General features: G+C 44.2%; 1 protein-coding gene across 2 annotated transcripts in view; it reads left to right on the forward strand.

Moving 5' to 3' along the window:
- The window catches only part of CTDSPL2 (CTD small phosphatase like 2), a 36,312-nt gene that overhangs the window by 12,787 nt on the left and 2,228 nt on the right, over nt 1–21,297 (forward strand). For both annotated transcript variants that reach the window (XM_062000078.1, XM_062000079.1), the window contains exons 2-12: nt 5,018–5,226; nt 9,073–9,211; nt 11,278–11,427; nt 11,881–12,093; nt 12,856–12,934; nt 13,195–13,306; nt 14,176–14,262; nt 17,901–17,963; nt 18,058–18,137; nt 19,879–20,005; nt 20,779–20,874. In XM_062000078.1, coding sequence (XP_061856062.1) covers nt 5,035–5,226; nt 9,073–9,211; nt 11,278–11,427; nt 11,881–12,093; nt 12,856–12,934; nt 13,195–13,306; nt 14,176–14,262; nt 17,901–17,963; nt 18,058–18,137; nt 19,879–20,005; nt 20,779–20,874 — 1,338 coding nt within the window. In that variant the 5' untranslated portion in view covers nt 5,018–5,034. The remainder of the gene's footprint in view (nt 1–5,017; nt 5,227–9,072; nt 9,212–11,277; nt 11,428–11,880; nt 12,094–12,855; nt 12,935–13,194; nt 13,307–14,175; nt 14,263–17,900; nt 17,964–18,057; nt 18,138–19,878; nt 20,006–20,778; nt 20,875–21,297) is intronic.

The raw sequence follows: 21,297 nt of genomic DNA on the forward strand, positions 1-21,297 counted from the left end.
GTATTGTTTGTTTAAAAAGAAGTTGAGTAAAGTATTTCTTCCTGGTTCCTCTTTCTGAGGATCTGCCTACTGTGATTCAGCTTGTGTGTCCAGAAACATTTGAAAGAGATGACCAGATTTTCTCAGCAGTGAGTTCTGCATTAGCTGAGCTGGTTGACAGTGGGACGTGGAACCTGCCTTTGGGAGCTCACGAGCTGCAACCCGGCCGTTGCTTGTCACAGCTGTTAAATTTGGTGACAGTTCACAGCTTTGTGTGTGTGGCCATGGATCCATCTGTGTCTCCAACACAAACAGGATGCATTGACACTCCTCATCAAAAGCTAAGAAATACCTAAAAGAAGTATTAAAATTGCCTGCCTGCTTGTCTTTATGTTAAATGGTCTCAAGGAGGGCTGTGGAAGTCATGCAGAAGAATACCGTGGTTGTTCCACAGCTTTGTTTGGTGTGCTTTGCTGTGCAGCATCAGTTTTTCATCCTCACTGATCATCAGCTCCATGAGAGTAAAAAGTAACATAGCTGCCACAAGTTTCCTCCTTCCCTCTTCTTTTACTGTCTCACCTCGTGGGAAAAGCTCAGAATCTCACTCCTAAAGTCACGGAGGGCAGCTGGGAGGGCTCATAAGCTGATGCTGGCTCTACCATTCCCCTCTGTGGTGCTGGGGAGATGCAGCAGGGGTTGGTAGCACCTGCCTGGGAAAGACCTGGGCATTACACTTGAATGCAGGAGAAACTGATGAGATGGAAAAACAAAGAAACAAACTGAAGTTGTTCAGCTCAGGTGTTCCTGCTGCTCCCCAAGTCACGCTCCTGCAGTGGGGTCAGTTCTCTTAATCCCCCTGAGCTCTGGTGGTGCTCAGGCCTGGGATGCACAGTGCTCAGTGGTGGCAGTTCAGTGTCATTGCCAAGTGCCAAACTGAATGTAGAAATCGTTCAACACTATAATGCTAAATTTTCTTGTCAGTTATCTCTTCCTATTGTTCCTCACCATTGTTCTGTACTGTCTTAAACTTCTTCCTGTATTACAGAGCCCCAAGCCCTGTAATTATATGTGCCTCACCTAATTTTTCTTTTAATAGTTTTGGGAAAAATAGATAGAATCGTAGTGCTGTATGTGCAGGAAAGGAAATCATCCCTCACTGAAGATTTCAGGGGGGCCTGCTCAGATTTAGCAATGAGTCATTCACAGGAGTGTCTGTGCTGCAGGTACGCTGTAGCTGCGCCGTGGAGTAGCGCCGGTGTGTCGGGGCAGTGAGCCTGACAGCTCGGTGGGGAGGGCTCAGGAAAGCGGTTTGTTGCAGCTGCACTTTGCTCAGCTGCTGCTTTCTGCCGTCTTAAAGAGCTTCTTGGTTTCTTATTTTGCCATCTCACAAGTTGTTTAATGAGGACTCTGCTCTCTCTGCCATCCGTTTCTCTTTTCAAGAATGAGATTCTTTTCTTCTTTCCTCCCACTTCCTGGGTTTATTACAAATATAGAGGGAATTTCAGAAGGAAGGGGCTTTTGAGAGCTTAAAAGATGCCGTGTATAGTGCAGAACCACAGCTTGAGTCTTTGATCATTATTTGCTGTTAATTATTTCTCTGGCTTGGGGTTCACGATGTTGTGGTAGTTTTTCAGTATCAGCTCCTCGTGGTGAGAAGGAATTGCACAGGGAGAGATGGTTTGAGCTACGAGTTCCTGGCAGAGGATGTGCTGAAAAGAGAAGTGCAGAGATTGCTTGTGATTGTTTGGTGTGGTCCCCAGGCAGCAGCTGGGACAAGTGCTGGACACCGGGCTGAGCGCACGCCGAGGCTGCGACGGCAGAGCTGGGTACACGGGCAGTCGGGGCTCTCAGATCCAGGCTCTGTGTGGCTGAGGAAGGAAGTCACATACATGTTCAGACTTGATGGTTTTGCCTTAAGAGTGTGTTCAGCGTTGTAGTCTGGCTTAAGCTTGTTTCAGACAAGAAATACAAACACAATTCAAGTATGAACTACACAGAGCCAAATGTATGGAGCGCTAGGAAAGCAAACTTCTGTCTCGGGGAGGATTGCAGGTGACTGTTGCTAAGTCCATTAGAGATATTTATAACCCCAGGCGTGATACCCAGGATGTGAAATGAGCCAAAGAACTCTCTGGCAGTAGTGCACAGAGGAGTTGAATGGTTCCTTGCTGGATAAATACATACTCACCAACGCCAGAGATTAAATCGGTTCATCTCTGGTCTGCCTAATGTTTGTTTCGGGCCTAGAAAAATCAGGAAACTTGTGAATGGTAAGTGATTGTCCATTGACAACTTGGAGCAGTTCAGTGTAACTCCTATTACCTTGCAGAGTTTGTGGAACTAGGTGGATGAAAGTTAAGAGCCTCACTTGTTGTATGTGTTTATATACTCAACATATACATTGTAGAGCCGTGACTCTTTCAGTTCTGTGCAGTACATGATTTCCAGAGAGTTCGTAGCACAGGTGACTGAAAACTAGTTTCTGTGATTGAGTTGACTTGAGACTAGGTTAGGATTAGGGTTAGGGGATTGGGGTTAGGGTCTACATGAAAGTTTCCTGCACCCAAGGGACTATCATGCTATGGTATAGGCTGCTGCGTTGCTCCGTTCCTGTGCCTGGCTTCCAGGGCTTCCCAGCAGGGAGGACTGCAAGCCAAAATCCATTCAACCTGTTGGAACAAAGAATGCTCAGTCATTCTGGGTGGCAGAGGGCTGGCAGGCAGGTCAGAGGTGTGAGGGAGCCCAGCATGCCAGGGCTGTCCATGCCCATTTGACAACAATTGAAGCCGGGATGGTTGCAGTGTCTGTGACCCTGCTCTCTGCACTCCTCTGCTCACTTCATCCTAGAGATTGCTAACTATTTAACTTGAAACTGATCTATTTGAACTATTTGGTGTAAAAGTTTCATGGTCATCTTCTGTCTCAGGTTGTATTTGCTGCTATGGTTGTAAATTAGTTCATCTCCCACATACAAGAACATGGGGAAACCTTGAATGTGATTGTTCATTTTTCAGCCACCTAGGATAAGATGATTTTGGTAGGTCACAGTAACTTAAAGTACACGATTTAATCCACACAATGTTGATAAAAAATAATGCTGTCCTCAGTACTTGTGAAGTGAAAATACTTTACATGTTTTAAGGTGTCTTTGGACCGTCCTGTCCATTGGTGTTTGATGATTTCTGCAGGTTTGCAGTTAGGTCCTCCTGATGTGTGCCGAAGTACAGCAGGAGCCTCTGTCTATTGTTGTGGGTCCTTCCCACTATAAGTCATACCCTCAGAATTAGTCTGGCAGCAGTCTGTAAGAAGGAAAAGTGAAGATGCAAGTTCTGATAACAGACATGTTTATTTTACACCTCTGTATAGGAATGTTATTTTTATCTTTGTGTTTTTCTGGAAGGAGTAGGTACAGAACATGGGGTTAAAGTCTTTTCACTATTTCTTTGCATTACTTTTTCCCACATGCAGGTAGCTGCTTTTAAATGAAATGTAAACTTTGTTGCAGACATTAATAATGAAAGGGTACTGCCATGGACTCAGAGTTTTAAGGCTTCTGTTACTAGAGGGCGCAAGATTATAAGGAACCAGTTTTTATAAACTTAGGCAATGGCTCCTGTTGCCTTTCTGTAAAGCTCACACGTCAGTCCACTTCTGCTGTGCTTCCTTCAGTCACTTAAGAGTCTTGCTGTGTCTGTTCCCTGTCTGTAAGCAGTTGTACCAACCACTGATGGAAAACACTGGTGAAAACTTCAATTACGAGTAATTAAAGTGTTTCACTGTTGGCAGTTCCAATAGAGCACTGCAGAGTACAACAGAGCACAACAGAGCACTGCAACTAGTGTCAGGAGTTGTGTTGTTCTTCATTAGCTGGAACATCTTTCGTTTGAGATGGAGACTTACCTGTGACCAAACGCAGCTGGGTGCTGGTTTTGGACTGTTTTGGGCAATTATGGTCACAGTATGTCTGTGTCTGTGACCAATACAGTGTCTACTTTTCCTAAACAAGGCAGCTGTTGTGAGGTTTCTTACATTTCAAGTGCTACAGATCTCTCTGTTGGTCAGTAAGATGCTAAATGGTCAGAAAAGCAGACACTGATTCCTGTCATGGTATGCACATGCTTTTCTCTAAGATAAAGAAGCTCTGTGTCCTGCCTTCTGCTAGGAAATGCACGTTCCTTTCTTACCAGTACCTCTGGCCATTGCAGTCAGATGGATTTCTGCCAGTTCCTTTTTTCTGCTCCGGTATGTGCATTATTTTAAGCACATGAGTAGTCCCATCCAGATCATCCTGCATGAGCTGCAGTCAGCTGAAGAAGGCCTATCCCTCAGTCCAGCAAAGCAGTTGTATTCCTGCACAAATGCAACCATAGCAGCAGTCCAATTGAAGGTTGGAGACAAATGGGACACATTCCCCAGAACGGCCTTTTACTCTGCTTTAATAAATATTGCCCTTGCATGAGTCTTCCTGTGGCCTAATTTTATTCCCAAATGCAGTTGTATTGAAGATCAATCTTAAGCTCCTTTGTGGAGCTGCTGTATCCTCACCTGTATTGAATGCACAGCCTCATTTATGATTTCTTCTTCTGTGAACACTTGACAAGAATTTAGATTTATGCCTCAGCTCAAACTTAATGTAGAGGTGTAAAGTGCAGTGTTGTGAGGAACACAGAGCTGGAAAGGACTGCCTAAGTCGTTGAGTCTAGTCATTTGATGCTGAAGATACCAGGCAGCATACAATCCTTTTCATCTTAAACCAGGTAGATTTTTTTTGTTCCTACTACTGGGATTGGAGAGTTATGCAAAAACCTCATTGATCTAATGGTCAGATGTATCCACAGCCAGATTACATTAATTTGTTCTTCTGCCAAGGCTTTAACTTAAATAGATCTTCTCTTTGCTTTAAATTAAGCTGTGTATATGAATGTAAAAGCTTAGTGCATCAGAACACTGTCAGCGTTATGTAACGGTTTGAATTCATGATCTGAAACTTAATACATTTCCTCAATGACTAAGTATTCTTGTTTTCCTCCTTTTATAGCTTTACATGTGGTACACATGAAAATGAGGCTGAGGACGCGGAAGGCTTCTCAGCAATCCAACCAAATTCACACACAACGTGCTTTGAGGGCGAAGAGGAAACACTCGGAGGTGGAAGAGAGCTTACCTGTTGGCGGGGGGAAACCACAGAAAAATGAGACTGGCTTGTTGTCTTCAATCAAGAAGTTTATTAAAGGAAGCACACCCAAGGTATGCTGTCAGGGGCTTCTATTGGTTTTTGATTGCAGCATATTCCGCTGCATTTCATTTAAAGCCATTTCTCTTAAGAATAAATAACCATGTGTCATGTGGTGGAAGCAAAGCATTTGTGTGAAAAACTGGAAAGCAAGAAGTAGCAGTGGTAGTTACCAGGTAAGATGTTGCTTAAAAAGCAGCAGACTCTCAAACCCTCACTGTAGACAGTCCAGTATATCACAGGATTTATTACCTAGGTATCTTTTTCAGCTTAGTACCAGTACTGGCAGTTAAGTACCAGCACTGACAGTTAAGTACCAGTACTGCAGCTAAGTACTGGCAGCTAAGTACCAGCACTGGCAGCTAAGTACCAGCACTGCAGCTAAGTACTGGCATCTAAGTACCAGCACTGGCATCTAAGTACCAGCACTGGCATCTAAGTACCAGTACTGCAGCTAAGTACTGGCATCTAAGTACCAGCACTGGCATCTAAGTACCAGCACTGCAGCTAAGTACCAGCACTGGCATCTAAGTACCAGCACTGCAGCTAAGTACCAGCACTGGCAGCTAAGTACTAGTACTGGCAGCGAAGTACCAGTACTGCACCTAAGTACCAGCACTGGCATCTAAGAGCAAGTCTGTAAGCATCAATTTGCTGAATGTCTTCAGTGGTTTTATTCAAAATTGTTTAGGAGTCCATCAATCAGCAAAGGTCAAACCTCCCAAACTCAACTCTCATGAACTGGTATTTGACTGCCCAGGGCATGATTGCAGTGACACTGCCCTCACTGAGTGGATCCCATCCAAACGTCTGAGCTAAACCGCGACATCCCATCTCTCGTGCTCCAGACAGAAATGGGAACTTTACTAATCTTCCCGACTATAAAACCTGTTGCATGCACGTTTTGAGAGTGAATTTTATATAGAAATTACTTTGGTAGACTGATTTTAACCTTGCAGGCTTCAGAAACCTGTGTTTTTCCTGTAAGGGAAGGCAAAACTACTCCACTGAATCCCAACAGTCCTGATGCTGAGGTTGTGTAGCTGTAAATGTTAAGGAATGGCAGGCAAGAGGTCATAATTAAGTTAAAGTGTGTTCCAGATTAACTGTATGATAAGTAAAAATACTGTATACACTCAGAAGTACTTTCTAGGGTTTGAACTAAGTGTTGAAACACTTGTAACAACCTGAATCTGAGATTATTTCTGGTTTAAGTAACAGTATATTCTTAAGTTGTCCAAAATACAGTGGAGTTGACTGTTTCAGGGCAGGTGTTAATCAGCCCTCACACAAACACTGAGGTACTGACAAAGTGTTTCAGTAAAAAGAAATGGCTACATCCACTTTTTCTTTCATTAAATCTCTGTTTTGCATTCAGCTTCTGTATTGCAGCTCAGTAGTGCAACGTTTTAGCTGCAAAAGCACTGCACCAAGATGCTGAAAAGTAAGCAAAACGTTTGTCAGTGGAATTTTAAGCTGAGGGGAAAACGTCTCTTTCCTTTGTGGCTGTCAGGGTTTGTTAACTTTCTCTCTTCCCCTCTTCTCTTCCTCTCCCAAATCTTTGTATTACATTTCTTTATTATAGCTTTTCTTGCCAGGGTTTTTGGGGATAAAATATCCCCAGTTTTCTCCCGTTTCCTCTCGTGTCCTCCCCTGTGCCTGGAGCAGGACTTGGAGCGGTTCCAGTGGCATTAGCATGGCATGATATTGATACCGCTGGGCTGTCTTCCAAAGCGCTAATGACTTCAATAAGTAGTCTTGGGGCTGCCATGGAAACGTTATAACTCTGAGATAGTGTCTGTGTACAACTTGCTTAGTAGTTCATTTGTGGGTATGAGGAAATCTAAATCACCACTGAGATTATAGGGGTTCACAGCAAGAAATGTCTTCGTAACAAGTGTATCTTGACAGTTGCAATCGTAATCGTAGGTCGTTTGTCTGGTATTGTAAAGGTGTCAGGTTAGAAATACTCCTTCAGCAAACAGAGCCTGAGGAAAACCTGACAGCTCTTCAGTTGGTGAAACCAGAGTGCAAAGTGTGGCTGTTTGAATGTGGATGGTGATAGGTCTGGTCTTTGGCTGGCCCACGTCTGCACCCCAAGTTGTCGTTACTCCTGGTCTCAGTTCAGGCCATTCCTTGACACACACGAGGCTCCTGAAGATACCTAAAAGCAAACAGAGCGTTGATGTTAGTGTCACATTGCCACGTTCCTCACGGCACAAGTACTGATAGTAATAGCTTACACTGAATTCATCACAGAATCCAAACAGCTTGTTGTATGAGTACATACCATAGCTGTGTCTGATTCTGTGTCTGTGCAGCAAAATTGCTCCTGTACAAACCAAGTACCACTATAACATTGTATCTGATTTCAGCAGTGTGAGCTTTCACACCACATCGTGACAGCTCCTCTTCTGGAGGAGGAAAGGGGTCTCCAGATGCAGTGACTCCTTTATCCTTCTGCTGGTGCCATCAGCCAGATTTCCTGTGTCCATTGTGGTTTTTCCAGTGTTTCTCCCCTTGCTTTCCTTGGAGCAGAGTGAGAGCCCTGCTCACTTGAGGAAGGCCAACGGATGGCTTCTAGAAACTAATTAATTCCTCTCATTTTTCCCCCGGTATTGAGAGTTTGAACAAATGACCTAGAAGATGAGCGGTGCCTTAATGCCTTACTGTTCTCTTACCAGTTCAGTGAGCCATCCATTTTCTCTCATTATATGGATTTATGGTATATACAACATTATTAATTCACAATGGTGGTAATTGGAATGTTCTCACCAAGGTTGTTGGTCAAGGATACTGCCAGTAGGAAGCCTTTGAGATCAGCAGCGGTCGCTTGTCTTGCGGTATGGACGCCGGTACCCTCCGTGTTTGTTGGCGTTTCCTCTCGCTGCTGTACGTTAGCAGAGGCTTTGGATTCATTTTTCTGAGGGATGTATTTACCTTTTTTTGGAGCACACAAGCTGTTTTTCTCTTTCCTTTTTAAAGCTGTGAAGCTGCTGCTCCAGAGAGGTAATAATTCCAAAACTGAATTGTAATTAACTTCACGGTCTGTGGCCTCGTTATTTACCTTGGTGTTTAATTCCATTTGTTGTGCATTGCCTCACACCTTACGTTTCAGCAGGCTCTGTGTGCTCATGCTTTAGATCTCAGGTTGCCATTCTGTTAAGTTGTAGCAGGTGCTTTGGGGAAAGTGGGGAAGAAACCTGTCTCCAAGGTGTGTGCCCACACATTTGCTCAGGAAATACACAGAAATGTTTGGTTCTGTGTCATTCACCTGAGTGCCACGGGGAAGAGCAGCCACTTACCTGCGGGGGAGAGGAGTCACTGGGTCACGACCCTTGCTCATGTTTTCAACAGCCAGGTTTTGCCATGTGCTGTCTGGGATGGGTTGAATAGCAGCAAGTTACATACTTGTGTACAGCTTAGCAAGCCACTCGGTGGATTTCATATTGGATATTGTTGTGCAGTTTACCTCCTGTGTATTTAACAGGCAGAGAAGTCAAGTTTCAGATGATTTTACTTGCCTTATCTCTCCATGTGCTGAACTCCATAGCACCTGAGTGTCTATACATTGGCTCTCCAGTGAAGTAATGCTTAAAAGACAGTTTTCCACTGCAGAAGTTCTGAGCACTTTTTGTTCCTGATAGTTTGCTGTTTACCTTGAGCTGTGTCAGTTTAAATGTAGAGTTTAAGACTCCAGCTGGACGGATGGCTGTTGCACATTCTGCATCTGAAAGTGGGACAGGAGATGGGCTTGTGTGAAACCTCCTCTAACAGCCGACATTTCTGGTGGTGTTCTGTGGAGAAAAGAGGCACTATTCAGTATGTTTCTTTTTTTTTTCCCCCTTTTCTATTTTAAGGAAGAAAGAGAAAATCCTGCAAAAAGAAGTAGGATTGAACGGGATATAGATAACAACTTGATCACATCCACACCTCAGACAGGAGAGAAGCCCAACAAACAGATCTCTCGAGTACGGCGGAAAAGTCAAATGAATGGAGGTTTGTACATGTGCTGCTGCAGCTGAAGGGGGGTTCAGGACTCTCACAGCTGGTAACTAATGTAGGGCCTGTCTTCAGTGGTGGGGGTTTGTCAGGGTTCTGTGGCTGACTTCAGTGAGAGCGAGACTGAGCTGATAGTAGCAGAAGATTTCTGCGGCTGTAAGCACCAGCTGGGTCGCTTCTCAGACACGTCCATTGTGGCTCTGTAAGGGCAGTTTTCACGTGGGATCATGACCTGCTCTTTTGGAACTAATTTAACTTCTAAAAAACTGATTGTTCTTACAAGCCAATGACAATTGCCTGGTTTAGATCTTCTGTTGTCTCACTAAAGTGAAATGGGACTTCCTAGCTCATGGCCTTTGTGGAAGTACCCAGGTGTCCTTAGATATTGAAAGCACTTCTCAAGCACAGACAGGTCTCTGTTCTAGAGCCACACAAAAATTCAGATCAGAAGGGACCTCTAAAGGTCATCAGGGCCAGGCACCCTGCTCCCCTCACAGCAGTGTCTGTCCAGCTGGATCAAGCTGCTCAGAGCCGTACCCAGTCCAGCTTTGGATATCTCTAAGGATGGAGATCCCATAACCCTGTTCCAGTGTTTGCCCATCAGTGTGACAATTGTTGCTTGTTGAATATCTCCAATAATGACGTGATACCATGGTCAGTGACATTTAAAGTGTCAGCTGTGGTTCCAGGCCTGATTTCTTTTTTAAATGGGCTTCAGATTTCTTTTCCTAAGGAAGCAAAACTCCGTGGGACTGTGCTGCCTGTCAGTGCTCCTGCATTCTCCATTCCCCCAGTGCCTTGGGAATGCATTGTCTGGTTTCTGCCAAGTTTGTCAGCAAGACAGAGGTCTCAAAGGTTTTATAGTTCAAGGCTTGCAAAATTGGTAGCTGAGTAGAGGGTAGAGCTGCAAATGAGTGACTTCAGTGATGGAAAGGTGGCAATGTGACAAGATGACCTGTTGGGTTGTTGGCAGATGTCAGTGCAACGTGGCTTTAAGAGAACCCCATTTTCAGTATTTGCTACTATTAATTAAGGGGTTTTGCCCTCTATAGAGATAGTGGATGTGCACCCACTTAGTGTGATGCACACAGAGAATGCTCAAAGATGGAAGAGAAACTAGTGACTTAAATTGTGCTCTGAGATACACACATAGAGCACATGGAGCTTGTGTCACTGTGAAACGATGCTCCTAGTTAAAATACTCCCTGTTAGTGAAGGCACTGGCTGCAGCTGCCACCCCAGGCTTTATAGAGAGAGGATGGGAAGCGTGAAGTACTTGTGCAGCTCCATCAGGCTCAGCTGACAGAAGGGTTCTCAGCTCATGTGCACAGCATACATTTGCTTACTTCCATATGGACAGACGTCTCGGAGACCTGTTGCCTTGAAGTAAATAACTTCTCTTTTATTTCAGTCCCAGAACTTGGCTCCCAGCCCTGAGATGGCAATTTTTAGTTCTAGGGTGTACTTTACCATTTATGCACGTTTATAGAAATCCTTAATTGCCACATGTTATGTCTCGTAATGTGAAGATGAATTTAATTCTATATCCTTTGCCTCCTGTGATAACAACTGAGAGTTATGTTACTCCATAATTGCATTTGTGCATGTATCAGTGTCTGTGTATATATGGAGAATAATAAGCTATAGACTGGATCTGGTGAAGTTTGGTGGCTCAGCCGCTGGATCTCCCCTGACACTCTCTTGTTCCCATCGAGTCCCACTGACACAGACACAGATTTGTTGGGAAAGGTGTGCAGCATCTCAAAGTCTGTCTTCCATCATCAAGCACATGTAACAGATTTAAACCTCCATTGTTTGTTAGTTTGTAGCATAGTTTAATAGAGCTCTTTCTAGTTTGAAGTGTTAAACTGAAGGTTGTGTTGACAGTGGACATTTTGTTGGTACTAAATTGCTGTCTCTGTTTCCTTTGTTTGTAAATTAAATACTTAGGCTAATATTTGGTTGACCAAGTTGACCCATGAGCAAGAGAGGATGTAACTGTGAAAAACAGAAGCTTGGTGTTACACTTCATGACCTTACACTTGGTGACTTGTCTTTTACAGAAGCTGGGAGTTACGAAATGACAAACCAACACGTAAAGCAAAATGGAAAATTAGAAGATAACCCTACCACTGGCAGTCCCCCACGAACCACCTTACTGGGAACCATATTTTCTCCTGTCTTCAATTTTTTTTCACCAGCAAATAAAAATGGTGAGTGTGATTTTAAAAGCCAACAGTGTCAAAGCTAAGAATGATAGGATTTTATTAAGAGCAACCCATTTGGAGCAGCAACACGCTCTTGGTTCTGTTGTACAGACCAAATGTTACTGCTGCCAGACACCATCCTGCTGAGGTGGGGAGGAGTCAGTGAGGGGCTGCATGGTTGGGTTCAAACCACAACAATGCATTAGAACACTTTTTCCACAGGTGTAAGTAGCTAGTGGTGTACCTTTCATTTATAAAGGGGGGGAAAAAAGGATACCAAGTTGCTTGTCCCAAAAATAAAGGCATTTGTCATGGTCTTCATTTTGTTTCTGTGGTGTGAATCAAATCTTCAACTGCTCTGACACCTTTTTTGTGTGTGGTTAAGAATGAGGATTGATATTCTGGTGGGTAACTCAGCCTATCCCTAGTGACTCTGAGTGGACTGAAATCTTACTGCAGGGACATCAGGATCAGATTCGCCCGGACAAGCTGTTGAAGCTGAAGAAATAGTCAAACAGCTTGATATGGAACAGGTAGATGAGATTACTACAAGTACTGCAACATCAACCAATGGAGCAGCTTACACTAGCCAAGCAGTGCAGGTCAGATCTACTGTCAACAATGGTTTAGAAGTGGAGGAAACAAACGACCGTGACCTGCCACCACTCACAGGTAAGAAACGTGTGCCTGGTGGAATCCCAGCACCTGCATGTTCTGTCAGTTCACCTTTCACATCTGCTTAGGGCATGCAAACAGTATTAATATGGATTTTTATGTTTAATAGACAAATGTGTTTTGTGCACCAAAACCACAGTTTTGGCAAGTCTCATCTATTCCCCACTCAGTTCACACCAAAATATTTCTGCCAGTGAAAGCAAAGATGCCAGAAGAAAGGTGCTTCTGTTAATACTGAACCCTTCCCACCCCCACTGAAAATGCACACCCCAGACTTGCTGATCACCAAGGAGAGATTTGCAACATACAGATCCTACACTACTGAGAAACATACAGATCCTGCATTAATGAGGAACATACAGATCCTGCATTAATTTTCCACATTCTCTTCAATAGACTCATTGTACGTCTTTTCTGTTGAAAAATGTATCCATAAAATTCAGCTTCTCTTTGTGAATGGCATCAGCTTCTAAACACTTACCTAAATCCTCCTTAGACCCTCAAAGCCTTGGTAGTCAAGTGATGCTGAGGTTTTTGAGGACTCCTCACTTAACCTGCAGAGGGTAGAAGGGCTGATGTGTGACCCACAGGTCCCATCCTGGCCCTCTGGTCTGACCAGTCGATGAGTTTTCCCGTCTGTTGTTTGAGGTGCTCGTGTGTCAAGTGCAAATTGTCACTTTTTCAAACTGCACTAATAAGACTAGCTCTTGTGGTTTTTTTGTTTTATTTTTTGTTTTGGTCATTTTGGTTGAATTTTAGCACCAGTATCTCCAGACAGTGGCTACTCATCAGCCCACGCCGAGGCCACCTACGAAGAGGACTGGGAAGTCTTTGATCCGTAAGTCCTGAAAATACTGACTGTGCATCACCTGGGGTGTTGGATTAAGACACTTTTATTTAAGTTGGAACATGTTCTATATTATGATAATGAATTCCTAAAGAGTGTATGTTGGGGGGGGTTGATTTGGGATTTTTTTCTCTCATTTTAAGATACTTTTCTTGTACAGCCTTAAATGTTTGAAATATGAAGTTGGGCTCCAACATTACCAGCTAAATAATAGACACGTATTTCTACAGCAGAATCTCTGTTCTTTTCAGATATTATTTCATCAAACACGTTCCACCACTAACAGAAGAACAGCTCAACAGGAAGCCAGCTCTTCCCTTGAAAACCAGAAGCACACCAGAATTCTCATTAGTTCTAGACTTGGTAAATACCTTTATAAACACGTACTAAAAGCAGGGGGGGATGTGGCAGTTCTCTCAGTTTGTTTGTTGCTGAAATTAGAAATGTTTTCTTTAAAGAACAAGGCCTTGCTGAATTGGTGACACAAGCTTTAGCACGTTTAGTTGTATGAAAGCCAAAACAATAATGGGCAGAACAGAGTGTTTGCTGGATCTGTTGGATACTTAGGATCCTGGTTTTTCAATTAAAAGGCATCACAAGTTTTTTAGCACCTCAAACAAGGAGTTGTCTGTCCCCACAATGCTTTCCTAACTCCAACGTGGCAGAAAGTGAGATGTAACACGTAGGAGAGTTCAGCTTCATGTGTCTTGCTTCAAGATTGATCAAGAACGGATCTTTGATTCTCTAGAACACTCTTACTCACAGAGTACACAAATCCACTTTTAAACATCTTCATGCAAAATATGTGTTTATAGTAATTTCCTTCAGTCTCTGTGTTTTGAAGGTGGTTTCAGACCCTGCTAATGGCATCAGGAGCATCATTTTCCCATGCACGTGTGCTCTCGTGGTTGTGTGAATGGACAGATTGGTCAAAGTGGCAGATGCAGATTTGAACTCAGTCACAGGACAACCTACAAAATGAAAATACCTTCTTAAATTTATGCCCCTAACATGCAATTCTATGTTGGGGGTTTTTTTGGATGCAAGAATAATGCAATGTATAATGCACTCTAGGAATTGTTCTGCAATCTTGGCAGCACTTGCACACAAATAAGTCTTCCAGACTAAATAAAGCTTAAAATAGACATAATAATACAGACAATGGCTTCTGTTTCAGCATTCTTTTCACAGTCTTGTCTTTCTTTTTAACCATCTTCTGTTTTTTTCAATAGGATGAAACATTAGTGCACTGTAGTCTAAATGAGTTAGAAGATGCTGCACTCACTTTTCCAGTTCTTTTTCAAGACGTCATTTACCAGGTAATCAGCACACATGGAAACACACAGGTTGTTTTGTTTTAACATAGGAATTCCTGCTGAGTGTGTTTGTTACCTTGTTTGAAGAGAGATAAGTAACTCTGTCATGGAACAAGTGTCTGGGTTATAAAGTGCAGGTGTTGGATGCACACAGTGTGTTGTCCTCTGTGGGAGGTGCTGTGGAGCGCTGTCGGTCACTGGTCCCACTTGTGAGCAGTCAGTGCAGAGCACAAGTGCCCCAGCAGCAGCCACTCTCCTGCCAGCAGGCAGAGGCAGAGCACTGCAGGCTCAGCCAAGGGCCTTCCCCAGGCACAGCTGCTCATGGGCTGCTGGCTTCCTTCCCTGGCAGGGCAAACCAACCTGCATTGACTGGGTGCTTCCTCCTGTCTGGAGGACACCTCCAGCACCCAACACTATCTCTGCCTCAGTCCTTAGTCTTGCTGTACACTTGTCAGTGCAGGTTCTACCTCTTCTGCTGGGTACTTGGAGTGATTTTTGGTCGTCTTGTGGAGACTGCCAGGTGTAGGTTGTTGCTGGTTGTGTGTGTTACTTGGATGTACCATAGAGGAGCCAGCATGGGAAGGAGGAACTCTTCCAGCAACTGCCAAAGATGCTGCACTGACCCAGGCTGTTGTAGCCTGGCTTTGCCAAGGGACAACAGCTTCTTGCAGGCTTGAGAAAGTAGGACACTGTCTTCAAGCACACTCTTCTGATCACTGTATTCTCTTTGGCTGCTTTTACATCAGATACTGACAAAACATTCACCTCTTACTAGGTAACAGGTAGTAAGCAAGACAAATATTTTAAGGATACAGTTAAGTTCACCTTTAACTAGGGTGTAATGTGCAAAAGGACAGGTGAACTCCTCCTGTGATGAAAGCTGAAAATGGCTTTGTTGGTATTTCATACCCTTCACAGCTTTTTTAGTCAGTGACTAGCTGTTTGTCAGCTCTCACAGCGTATTTCTTTTGCTTATCAATTTGCCCATCACCTCTGGTAGGGGCCTGTGCTAATTTCACATCTCCATTTCGTTTTGAAAGTCATTTCAACTGGCAACAGACAAGCAGGCACTAAGCTGTCTGACCAAAGTAGAAGTCATCAAGTTACTATATATAAAGTATTGCATAACAGGACCCACTGAAAGCAATGCCAGATGCAGAAGAGATGTTTGTGACGCTGTTTTCCATTAGTATCACAGTAGGTAACACATTCCTGTAGATTTGCCAGAAATATTAGACAATTATCCATTAATTAATTTCTAAGAAAGAGTAGAACTTAGTTCAGTGCCCACTTTCCTACTGAACAGCTGATCTTTCTCACATCAAGTCTGACTGACACAGCAAATGTGAGCCTGGGTTCATGGCATTTCCGTGTTCTTACATGAGGCACGGAGCCAGTGCTCCTGCAGTAACTGTGCTCATAAACCAGGCACTTTCTCAAAAAGGTGCTCCAGAACTGGCCCTTGTAGGATGCTGTGACAGTAGGAACCAGGTTGCCTCGGGTTCAGGAGAGTCTGTTAGAAAATACAGCCAAACTGCACTGGCCTGTGCTCGGTGCTGTTGGTGCTTGTTTCAGTGATAGCCTGGTTTTTAAAGAAAGGTTTCCAAAAATAGGAACTCGTTTGCTCACAACTTACCTGGAGATGTACAAAAGACATTTGTGGTGTCTGAGCACAGAGCAGTGTTCTGCAAACTCAGAAGTGCCCGTGTGATTCCAGCACTGACATACAGGGGGTCTGAAACTCCTGCACAAGTCACTCACTGCTTTCTGGGTTGAAATAAAGAGCCTGTGAAGTGGGTACAGTTGGGTTTAGTTACATCAGGCTTTTGAGGCAATCAATATCAGTTTGATTGTGTTTTGTGGTTGAAAAAAATCCTCTACATTAGCCAGTGTTTAAGTTTGGAGTAAACAAACAGTCTTTGCAAAGCTGAAGCTTTCTTGAATACCTTACCTCACTCTGACTGGGAAACAAGGAAACATTCAGCTCCCAAACTGCAGGCTGTAGGCTCCATCCTTTGTGTATTACTTTATGTAATAGGTAAGCAGCTTGTCTTAGGAAGAAATGCATTAGCAGCCCATGGTGAAAAGGCAGATGTTTTCACTCAGTACTTCAGCTGAATGTGTCTTAACAGATCTGTCCTAGAATAATTCCCTTTGATCTGTGTCATCCTTGAAAGCTGTTCTGGAATGTGGTTGCCTTGTGTTGTGCCAGTGTCACAAACAGTAAAAGCAGACCAGGGGGTGACATGATTGAATGATTGAATCACATATGTGTGTGCTTTCTAGAGAGAAACTCTCTTCCCTGGATTTCTTGTTTGCATTCCCTTGTGAGCTTCTTACAGGAAGTCTGGTACTAAGATAGATATGACATGAAGGTAGATGCACACTGGTAACTGTGTGGCAGTCATGTAAAACAGAACATGTTGCAAAGATGCTGCAATTAGCCACAGACTAAAAAGCAAATCAGAGTGAGCACACGTGAGGAGCCCAGACAGCCAGAACTGCTCCCTCATCTCCCTGAACGATTTAAAGAATACTTTTAACTGGCCATTGTGACCAATGCAGTTCAGTCCAGATTGAGAAGGAACAACAAGCTTTATACAAAAAGTTTGTGTTTATATGAGTGGCAGCTGAAACAGCAGCAGGTACCTCAGCTTACTGCTTTGGTTGCCAGGAGAGCTTGTGGGAGGCGGTCTCTGGAGTGACATCTGTGTTTCTTCCGTAACAGAGGCTTGTTACTTTGAAATCAAGCTCTGTAATTCTGTATGTGGGCAATCTCTGAACCAAAGGAAAGGTGAGCAGAGCATAAGGCTGTTGTTCTCACCTCTCAGCATGTGTCATTGCTGTGGGTTTAGGTTGAGTCCAGACCTGTGCCAAACACCCCACCAGGCCATCATTCAATTCTGAATTGGAGTGTTGAACCAAGGCAACAGAGCAGTGCCTGGCACGTGCCCTCACATCTGCCCTGGTGCTGGGCTGCTGCCCTGAAGCTTCACATTCCTGCAGGTGCCTCCCTGGGAGCCTCACTCTTGTATTTCCAGTTCAGTCTCCTAACTTGGTGTCCCTTCTCACAAATCTAGTGTTTTACAGGGAGTCACTTTTGTGTGTGTGCAGTTCTGTGCTGGTGGCATTCACATGTATGGGAATTTGGAAGCAGCTGAAGCCTTGGCTTTTTAAATCCCTTCTGACACCCCCATAGTCACTGTGTAAGTCTTGGTGGAAGAAGGTTATTGAGGTGATTTAGCTTAGGTGCTGGCACACACCTTGTCTGGTAACTGAACTGATGCTGCCCAGCTGGTGACAACTAATTCAAAAGATTTAGTCAAAGCAACTGGTTTCATTTGTTCTTTAGAGATTGGCCAACTTCTGTGTGTTGGCTGAAATGATTCTGAATTCCATCAAGTTTCCCAGTGAATTATTTAAGCCAGTCTTTGTCATCCGGCGCTTCCACCGATGGCTGCCTGAGCTGCAGCTCATGTCAAATCGCTTCAATTGAGTTGTTATCCTGTAGGAAGTTAATATTGGGTGTTTGCTTCATTCCTAATGCTCTTTTTGACCTAATCTTTGCAAACTAATACTTGGGTAGTGCAGGTGAGTGCTGGAGTGTTCTGCACGTTTACTCACGTCCGTCTCTGCCGCAGGTGTATGTCCGGTTAAGGCCGTTCTTCCGAGAGTTCCTGGAACGTATGTCTCAGATTTATGAGGTAAAACCAACCAGGTGCTACCTTGGGATTTGGCTTTTTAATTATATTTGTGTATTTATATAGAAAATAACTACTTTTCCCCTTTAATCCACAGATCATTCTGTTTACTGCTTCTAAGAAGGTGTATGCAGACAAGTTATTGAACATATTAGACCCTAAAAAGCAACTGGTCAGGTAAAGATAGAACATTGTGAATGCAGCTGGTGTGAGCCAACTGCTTCCTTGCAAATGTGGTGCAGAGAGTGATGATGTTGGTTACTGCAGCGTGGGTTTTGTCTGATCTAAGAGTGTGAACAAAAAGGCAATGAAGTGGTTGAGTTCTGGCCCTGGTAGTAAGATAAACTCATCCTCTTTGGCACGTTGGGCTTGCACACAGACAATGACCTCATGGGGATCAAAAGGTGGTGTAGCTGCTTTGGAATACATGTGAGGAATAAAGAAAATGATCAGAGTATTAGATTGCTCTCAAGTATTCTTCAGTGAAAACTCCATTTTCTGTTCATCCATAACCAAATTAACCATTGGGACCGAGATGGGAGTTGCAGCCATTGTTTTCACTTGGTAGTTTTAAGGGAGATCATATCTCATTTTCCTTAAGAACATAAAGATTAGACTGTTCCCTAGTTTCCATCCAGAAGCAGTCTTCTGGCAGCCTGTGGCAGGTACCTCAGAATCCTTGTTACCTGTAGCTGGCTGCGTTTTGAATGGGCAAACAAAACTGAACTGTGAGTCTGTGGGATATCTGAGCCTGGCTGAGGGGCACAGCCAAACGGGATGGGTGGACAAGATCCTCACAGAGACCCAGCGCAAGTGTGTGGCCCCAGCGTTCAAAACCTTTCTCGTAGAGCCAAATACATCTGAATCAGGACTGTGCTTTAACCGCATTAGGAACAGGAAAAGACAATGAAACAGACAATATTCCAGGGATTTGCAGAAAGATTGATGCCCAGGATGGATTTAGCTGTGATTCATGTGCCACTGACGTGGAGGCATAATGAGCTTTGACATGAGCCTAAAGGTGTGCCTGTCAGGCCCTCCACACGTGTGACTCAGGCTCTATAGATAAATTCATTCGCTGCCGAGGCAGCAGCTTGTTTTCCTCCCTGGCAACATTGGGAACTCAACCCCATTATGAAATTGAGCACACTATGAACAGCTTCTAAACACTTCAATGAAAAGCATAAGCAGCCCTAAAGGAGCTGCCTTGTAACACGACTGTGTGAGATTCCCAACCTGTCTGGTTTACAGTCTGTTTGAAAATGATGTCCCATGAAACGTGAGTTGTACTCCTGCTGGGTTTTTAATCTGACTCCTTGTAGTCTCTCCATCCATTTCTTCTGTAATAAATTAAAAGGGAGCAGACTAATTGCAAAGGAAGAAGTTGATGGAATGTTTTGGCCTCGAGGCTTTTTTCAAGCTCTAATAACTGAAATAGGTTAATTGCGAGCAGAGGTACCGCGAAGAAGGAAGCGTTTCCTCAGATGCTGTGTCCTGGCATGCAGCGGTGCAGGAGGCAGCGTGCTGGAACAGCCACAACAAAACCAGAGCAACACACCAAATAAACTGGCTCCCGTGCACAAGTAGTCTCTGATCGTGGGGCCTTGCAAAACCATCTCGGTGTCTTGGGTCCTTTTGTCAATCCACCAGCAAAAATGGTCAGCAAGCAAGGCCCCTCTTGACTGATGTTTGTTAATGTGAGTTGAGCTATTTGGGTTAAATACAACCAACTGCCTGGGTTAGTACAGAATTACCTTAACTGGGGATGTTATTGGCAGAAAGCTCAAAGGGGAATGGAAGAAAAGGGATCAGTTCTTTACTAGGAAAGCACTGGGGTAAAGTGGCAGAGTTCACTTCTCCCCCGTGCCAAGCAGGTGCCGTCACTGGTGTCATTAACTAGTGTTTGTTCTGGTCACAGGCATCGACTCTTCCGTGAGCATTGTGTTTGTGTACAAGGAAACTACATCAAGGATTTAAACATTCTTGGTAGAGATCTTTCCAAAACCATCATCATTGACAATTCACCGCAAGCCTTTGCTTACCAGGTACGGGGCCAAACGCAGCTCGGGCTGTAGCTTCCTGTTCAAGCGCTGCGCTTAAGCTTGTATTTCAGTCCACAAACCCAACTGTGACGAATCACTGGGGCTGCTGGCTTGTGTGAAGAGCTGGGCACGTGCAAGCTCAGTGGCAGGCTGTAGAACCAGTCACTTGTGCTCTTTAAAGAAACCACCGGTCTGCAAGGTCTGGTGCTTGGGCTGCATCAGAGGTTTTGGTTTTTAATGCTAGTGAAACGATTAAGAACAAACCCCTGCTTGAGATGACACATCACCATGAAAGTGACTTGTGCTGAAATGCCACAAAGCTTTCTAATCTAGACGTTCCCCACAGTCTGGTGTGTGACCATTCCAGCCGGTCCTGCTCGACAGATAAAGAAGGGCAGAGTGTGAGCTCCAAAGTCTCACCTACATTACAGAAGCAAAAAGCCAAAGACCTGTTTGCCTTCGCCCCATTTGCCAGCCCCCAGGCAGATCCCACGCATGTTCCAGCACAGCATTTGCTCTACAGCCCGGCGCTCTCGCTTGAGCAGAGCTTTCAGAGCTGCTTCTAGTTCAGCTTTGATGTGGCAACATTTGTAGTGGTGTATGCAAAGGGAGGAGATACTTTGGAAGTGAATTTTAGTGCAGACTTTAGAGGAGAAATGCATATTAATGAACTCCAGCTTGGAAACTTTTTCGCCCAAAATGCTGTTTGATGGATCATAGTTTTAGGCAGACGAAGTTCAAGTCATGTGATGTAGATTTGTTGCTGTTTCCTGTAGCTTTCCAATGGAATTCCTATAGAAAGCTGGTTCATGGATAAAAACGACAACGAACTGCTAAAATTGATTCCATTTCTGGAGAAACTTGTAGAGCTGGTAAGTGCTCTCCTTACGTGGCTCTTCCCCACCCGCCCCGCAGAGATGTCAGTTGGCTCCTTCAAGAGTTTTCAGAGAATCATACAGAGTGGTAGGGGTTGGAAGGGATTTTCACTCACTTTAAGACTGGGGGGTTTTGAGTCCCTGAGATTTAGGCTGCTAAAAGTCCCATCTGTGTGTCTGTCTCTGAGAAGGATTCTCTGGGTGGTGATTCCAGGGACTGATTACACAGCAGACGACCGACAGTTGTTATTTCCAGCTGTGCTTTGAATTGAGGACCGGGGGCTTGTGACACCCATTGTAAGGAAATGGAGACTCTGGGGGCATTTAGGTGGAATGGTGCCTCTGGTTGGCTGTGATGTGTGTCTCCTCCCTCAAATGCAAACAAGTTGCTCGTGGATCGTTGCGCAGTCACCTCCTGAG

The sequence above is a fragment of the Colius striatus genome, chromosome 7 (assembly GCF_028858725.1).
Source record: "Colius striatus isolate bColStr4 chromosome 7, bColStr4.1.hap1, whole genome shotgun sequence".
Classification (NCBI taxonomy): domain Eukaryota; kingdom Metazoa; phylum Chordata; class Aves; order Coliiformes; family Coliidae; genus Colius; species Colius striatus.